We start from the raw sequence: 7804 nt of genomic DNA, 5'->3' as shown, positions 1-7804 counted from the left end.
CTAAACTAGGTGTTTTATGGTGTTTTTAACTGGGTATTTTCATAGCGTTTTTCTGAATTGAGTGTTTTTATGGCGTTTTATCTTGAACACCCAGTTCATGTGAGTGGGTTTTTTTTTGACAATATTACTCCTTAGTGTAATTTAGCATCAATGCCACATGTCACCACCAAAATCGTTCTCACCGTTCTCACACTTTTCATCGTTCTATATATATATATATATATATATATATATATATAGGAACAGGATCAGGAGAGAACGCCTCAAAGTGTGAGAACGGTGAGAACAATTCTCAGCCACAAGATCTTAGTGGTTTGTGGTTAAGATTGATGCGGTGGCATTTTTGTAAATAATAGGGGCCTTGGAACTAACAGGAGGGGTAAAATAGAAAGATCCAAACAAAGGTGCACATGCTAATCACATGCCATTTTCCCCCATCATATTTAAACGATAATAGCTTTTTTATACGTGATTATTTTTCGAAAAAAATCACACCATAAAACTCAGTGTTTTTTATCTTTCCAATGAGTATACTATTGATATACTTTTTGAAAAAAAAAATTAACTGGATTTTATGGAGTTTTTCTGAAATGGGTGTTTTATGGCAGACTATGTATTTTTATGGCGTTTTTCTGAATTAGGTGTTTTTATGGCGTTTTAATTAGGTATTTTCATGGCATTTTTCTGAACCGAGTGTTTTATGGTGTTTTAAACTGAGTTTTTCATGGCATTTTTCTGAACTAGGTGTTTTATGGCGTTTTTAACTGGGTATTTTCATGGCGTTTTTCTGACTTGGGTGTTTGTATGGCGTTTTATTTGAATACCCAGTTATGTGAGTGGGTTTTTTTTGACAATATTACCCCTTAGTGTAACTTAGCATCAGTGCCACATGTCACCACCAAAATTGTTCTCATCGTTCTCACACTTTTCACCGTTCTCTCTAAATCCTGATCCTATATATATATATATATATATATATATATATATATAGGGTAAGGTGCATGCGAGAACCACTTTTATTGCGAGAACCGCGAGAACTAATGTGAACACATGACATTATTGTAAATACATAGAACTTTTAAAATAACCGCCTCACATCCCTGATTCTCCTCTCGTTTGGACTTCAAACAAACAATAAATCACAACACATCAATTATTCACATCCGATACATCTGATAACCTACAATCATCATGAATCCGTGCGATTCATCGTACAAAATCAAGATATACGCTCCACAATATCAGATACCAGCAGTTCGTCATCAAAATTAGTCGATATCAGTGCATTAACAACATAATCATCGATCGCACATTCGTATGCCAATCTAAATTAGGGCAAAACGATCGTAATCATCGAGGTTTGGTGCACAGATAGGGATAATCGGAAGAACACACATCGTCTAACGGACTATCGATTATATGTTGCACCGTTCCGTGAATTTGTAAGTTTATACACCTTGTTTTGTAGTCGTATATGATAAAACAACTATTAACCGTCGATTCAAACATGTTATTATGTGGTTATTACATTTAAATAGTTGTTTCATAAATGAATTATTGAAAATTGTGGTATATATATGTTTTTTAGCGAACAGAAGGGCTAATGTTGTGATGAACTATATGTAATGCGGTACTGATGTGTTGTTTTATATATTTTTTTTATTAAGGAATGATGTTATGTGCATAATGTTGGATATGATTGGCAACACGGAAGTTGATTTGGTAAATGATAGGGTTTTTACTACTGAATTATGACTGTCGATAAGTTATGTGGTGTTAATGCACATGTGCATTAACACGACAGAATAGGCTTATACTGAATAGGCAAAATAGGCTTATATGGAACATGATAATAAGATAATTTTATGATCTATACAGTTAATGCACATGTGCATTAATACGACATAATAGGCATATACAGAATAGGCTTATACGGAACAGGATAATAAAATAATTTTATGATTATTGATATTATTTTTTAGTATTTTATTATTTTTTTGTTTTGTATATTATTGTAGATCAACAACGGGAAAAAATCGAAGAAAGTAACTTTTGTTTTGAAGTCAATGGATGAAGGGTCAAAAAAATGTCGGATACAATGGAAGATGATTATGCGACATGCAATGGAAGATGATTACGCGACAGTTAAACAAAGAGGTAAAAATCGAAGAAAGTAACTTTTGTTTTGTCTATTATTTTTTATCGAAGCAAACCTGTTGATAAGCTCAGTCATGTTAATGCACATGCATAGTTATGCACAAATGCATACTTTGCCGGATTATTTCAGTTAGGTCAGCCATATGGATGAAAATGTGCAGTTAGGCACATGTGCATAATTTGCCAGAATATGTTAATAAGGCCATTCATGTTGTTGTACATGTGCATAGTTTGCCAGAATATGTTAACAATGTAATTTATGTTGATGCAGATGTGCATAATGTATATAGTAATGATAAAGTTAATGTTAATGCACATATTCATTGAGATTGTATGTTTGTTAATCATATGTTTTTTGTTTTGTTTATTATCGTAGATTGATAACGGAAAAAAAAAATCAAAGAAGGTAACTTACGTTTTGAAATCAAGGGATGAAGAGTCAAAAAAATGCCAGATGCAATGGAAGATGATTACGCAACGGTTAAACAAAGAGGTACAAAAGGTTGACTAATATTCGATGATGTAGTTGGGAGTTCATGCACATGCGCATCCCTTTATTACTTTCATGTTAAATGTTATCATTTATGTAAACACATTAAATATATCACTTGTAGGTGCACAAGAAGAAAAAAAACATAAAGAGGAGGACAAGTGAGCGGAATCACTATGAAAAAATTGAATAAGTAAACGAAATCCCTTTATTACTTCACATATTGCGGGTTGTTCGCTATGCGACATACGAAGATGTATAAAGGGAGTGGTGAGAAGTTTGCATATTTAACAAAGATAAAGAAATTCAAGACTTGCAACTTAAGAACATGAGAGTGAAGATAGCAACAAAAAACTGTCGTTATCAGAGGCGAATGACCATGTTCGTGAATATATGATGTATTATGTTGTTTGGTAGAGGGAATGTTGGTACTGCACATGTGCATAGTTTGAAATAACATACATATTGGTATTGTATAATGTATTACAAATGGTTAAATTTGTTAATTTAGGATGTAATATGTTGTTTGGTATATAGTATATGTTGGTGGTGCATATGTGCAATAATGATTGTTGATCGGATTATGTGATTCTTTTGATGAGGGTGTTATATTTACTTGTTGTAATTATGTTAATGTTGGTAATGCACATGTGCATTAATAAAAAAACAATAAACATGTCGGTAATGCATGTGTATATTTTGAAATATTGTATTTTTGTTTATATCATATTACTTATGTGGTACCCTATTATGTATGGGGTACCACATTACATATGTTAATGTATATGTAAGGAAAACGGATTACATGTAATTAAAAAATATACGTGTATGCACATGTGCATTGTTCGAAACAATAACCATGTGTAATGAAATGGTAAACATGTATGCACATGTGCATTGGTCAAAACAGCAACGATGTGGAGTGAAATAGTAAACATGTACGCACATGTGCCTTGTGCGAAACAGTAACCATGTCAATATAATGCGCACGAGCATTATCATTTTATATATAACGACATTTTTTAACATAACAAGATGCCATATATTCAAACCAGAACTCTAGCCAGGAACTAGAGAAGTACGCTTACAATAAACATATAAACTCCTAATTTTCTATTACATTCACACCACTAGTGTACCACTCTTCAGTCACTAAATTCTCCATTTTGGCTCTAATTCTCCATTTTGGCTATGACTCATCCACAAAAGAGTACACTCCTGGACTTGTTCCAGTCTTCTAGCATTTGAAATCTGCACGACTTTGAATACCTTCTCATTTCTGCTCGACCATATGATCCATAATGTAGCCATCACTATGCAGTTGACTACCTTTTTTCTTCTTCTTAGAAATCTCCAGCTTACAGGAAAATCTTTTACTCCCAACCATGCTCCGACCATCCACCATAGTGTTTTCGACATAAAACACGTAATGAGAATGTGTTCAACAGTTTCTTGCTTGTATTTGCAAACCGGGCACAATGTGTTGCTGGTCTGAATTACCCCTTTTTTTCCAGCTCCGTCTTTGTCGGTAACCTGCCTTCGACGCCTTTCCATGCTAACATATTGGCTTTAGGTGTAGCCCAACCATTCTAGGTCATTACAAAGCCACTCGACAGGTCCCCGATTGTGACACACAAATCCTCTCTAACGGTTTTAACATTAAAAGTCGACTTATTTTCTGAGTGCCAACCCCAACCATCTTGACCCATCTTCCTTCCGGTGTCTCTCAGCACTGCCAAAAGCTGCATAAACTCCACCCATGCCTCCCCGTTTGTCGGCTTATTCTTCCATTGCCAATCCCACACAGTCACGTCCCCTGTTTTTTGTAGTTGTCCGCCACCCAAGACCATTTGTTTGCTGCCATTCTACACATAATTGGATAGTTCTCCATAAGGCACTTGTTCAGAATCCATAAATCAACGACATATTCTAATTTTCAACATAATGCACATGTGTATATAATTTAATACAATATCATTCGCAATCAACATAATGCACATGTGCATATAATTTAATACAACATCATTTACAGTAAGTATAATGCGCATGTGCATATCATTTAATACAATATCATTTAAAAAGTATATGCATCATTTACAGTCAACATAATACCTTTAGTCACAAATCGAATGAACTGCAACTCTTGATGTTCTGTATTTGTAGGTGTATTGTGAATGTCAACTGTATTATCAGCAGATGGACAGACAATGTCACCAACAATGTCCGCATCAGATGTATGAAGAGGATTATCAGAGAATGTATGAGGAGGAACATCAGATGTAAATGGTGATGTAGAGGATACCGTAAACAGAGGATTATCAGAGAATGTATGAGGAGGAACATCAGATGTAAATGGTGATGTAGAGGAAGCCGTTGTGACACCTGTGTCACTTCAATCATCAAACAAATACCAAACCAATGAGATATTGTATTTCATACTTGGGATTTGTATAAATATGTGTATCATTTGCACATATCAACTCTTGTTCGATTTCAGGCTCTAAATCGCTTTCTGGAAGGTTATACGCGCACTGATGCGTAAATATAACCAGTTTAATGCAACAAACACTCCGGAATAGTGACATAGGCTTAACATACCTTAAATAACCTTTACATAACTTAGAAATAAGTTTTGGAAGGTTTGGTGTGCCGAAATCAAGTTTATTCGCTTACAGGGAATAAATTCGACAAACTGCGAAAGTATGTCGATTCGTACTGTAACGAACATTTCGAAACTTGATCATAAGTTAAACATACCCTAAATATCCTTTACATAGCTTAGAAATAGGCTTTGAGGTGTTCGGTGTGCTAAAATAAACTTTATGCTCATTCAAGGACTAAAAGCGTCAAAAAGTGCATAAGTTTGCATTTTCGCCCATAACTTACGTTCTGAATACATCCGGACATCCAAAAATTTATGTAAACATTAAAATATTTTATTTTAGTGTTTGGCATGAGAAAAATCCATTTATCGCGCAATTTGGATCTTTTTTCGCGCTTATACGCATTCCATCGTAATTAAGCGAACATCGCGATCGTACGACCAAACGAACCGACATCCGGCATATTTTTTAGCATGTTTCATGTCCACAATGTTTAGGCATCATTTTAGGGCCTTAAAGTTTGCTTAACGGGCCTTAAACATGTCGGAAATGGCCTTAAACACTAACAGGGACTGAAACTGTCATTATACAAACTTGTTGCTGAACTGGGACACCCAGGCGGGGCGTGTAAGAGTTGTTAATGTCTTACGCGGGCCGCGAGGCCCTCCCAGATATATAGAATTGTTGCAAACAACTGTTTACAGCTGTTATACCCTCAAAAACCTCTTGCAAATGGTATTTCTCAAACCATGGACTGAATCTATGGGTGCCCAAGGTTTCCCAAAACAAGGGGCACACATGGACGGTTGAGATCGAGGCACGTTATTCGACGAACGATCCTAATGGTGGTCCATTTCCTATAAATACCCCCACCCTTTTCACCCCCAACTCACTTGATTTCTGAGATTTTCTCTAAGTTGGAGTGGTTATCACTTCATACGTGAGAAATACTTGGAAATCAATCTTGCGGGGACCTTCTGTAAGTATTCTTTCGCGTTTTTCGTTCGTTTTAGCGTTAAAGTCAAACTGTGTTTGACTTTTTGCATTGACCAGTTTATGGCCAACGCAAAGTTCGTCTGAACTTCATAACGTGAGCGTAATCACGATGGTTATAGTCCCTAGTGACTATACCTACTGATTACCACGTTATCTAGGTTCAGTGACGAGTCGTAGTTTCGGCCAAAATGCATTTTCTCGCGTATTTTGTAACCAAACTACTCTAGGGTATTAAAGCCATTTGTTTTAATACCAAACCTGTTTTCTAACTTAACTAAACATGTTCTAGCATGTTTAGCTCGTCACTTTTAGATTTGTGCTTGTCTAGGGTCGTAAAGGTAAGCGATCTAAACAATCGCTTATACTTTCGAACCCGACCCATTTGGTCGATCATTAGGATCCGACCAAACACTTTAGGTGACCATAGTTATATAGGGAATAACCTTCCGAGGTTATACCTTATGGTCACTTCGTTTAAGTAGTTGTATGATAGGTAGTTTATATGTCTTAGGAAAATTACCAAAATACCCTTTTGCGCCAAAATTCATTTTAAGCCTATGTAACGTAATTTTTGACATCTAAACTGATTTAGCAACAATATTAGACATGTTAAGGCATATAATACTTGTCATAGGACTAGTTAAGCGGTCCGAACGCGTTTTACGCGAACGACGCGTTAAAGTAGCATAAGCTACCTATACGAGTCGTAATGGGTCGTAAGCACTTAGGTTAAGTTTCGTTTTAGTATATAGGCTTTGTTAAACCATATCATATGAGTTCCAATACTCATTTGGTTTACGAAACCTCATACTATCCAATCCCCCGATTTAGGTTCGGTTATTTATGTAGTTATCTATATAGGGTGTCGTTTGATCCTGTGATCCCTCTAGCTTTGCTTGATTGTTGTTCAAGACTTCTAAGCACCCTCAAGTGAGTACATAGTCCCCTCTTTTAATGTTTTCCAAACGTTTTGGGGTGAAACACATGTGCCTACTTGTTACTTTCATGCTTTTCATGTTTTCATATCATATACTTGCTATGTTCACTAGTACACTATTAGTACATGATTTCATTATGTTTTTGCTATGTATGTCCTTCATTGCATACTTAGTACATTTGATTTACATTACCTTTTCATGCTATGTATGTTCATCATACTAGTACATTGTTTTACATCACATCACAAGCTATGTATGTTCATTTAGTTCATACTTAGTACATTCACATCACATCACATGCTTACATTTTAGTATGACATTTGGTTTGTTTAAATGGGACAATGTACATTCATTAACATTGATCACGCCGCTCGGTAGTAGGTAGTGGTACCATAGGACTTGACAACTCCCATTCCTGAAATCCTAGGTTTGTTTGGGTGGAAGGAATGACCGAATCCGAATACATTTTTAGGTGGACCTTAGACTTTGTGCTAGGGTTTATTCTACAGTCGCAAGGCTTGAATGTATGGAATTTTCACAACACCGCATAGATGTTTATATCAGTACAGCATGCATTTCCACAAAACATAACTTTGATTTAAACCAAGTTTTACTTCAAT

The 7804-nt window shown here is 35.6% G+C and overlaps 1 protein-coding gene across 1 annotated transcript; it reads right to left on the bottom strand.

The window, feature by feature from the left end:
* Nucleotides 1-3799: 3799 nt before the first annotated feature.
* On the bottom strand, nt 3800-4201 carry LOC110893497. Its single transcript, XM_022140604.1, has one exon. The coding sequence runs from the start codon at nt 4199-4201 to the stop codon at nt 3800-3802; it is 402 nt and encodes a 133-aa protein (XP_021996296.1).
* Nucleotides 4202-7804: the final 3603 nt, after the last annotated feature.

Source organism: Helianthus annuus, chromosome 12 (genome assembly GCF_002127325.2).
Source record: "Helianthus annuus cultivar XRQ/B chromosome 12, HanXRQr2.0-SUNRISE, whole genome shotgun sequence".
NCBI classification, from domain to species: Eukaryota; Viridiplantae; Streptophyta; class Magnoliopsida; order Asterales; family Asteraceae; genus Helianthus; species Helianthus annuus.
This window is presented reverse-complemented; position numbering and strand designations above follow the sequence as displayed.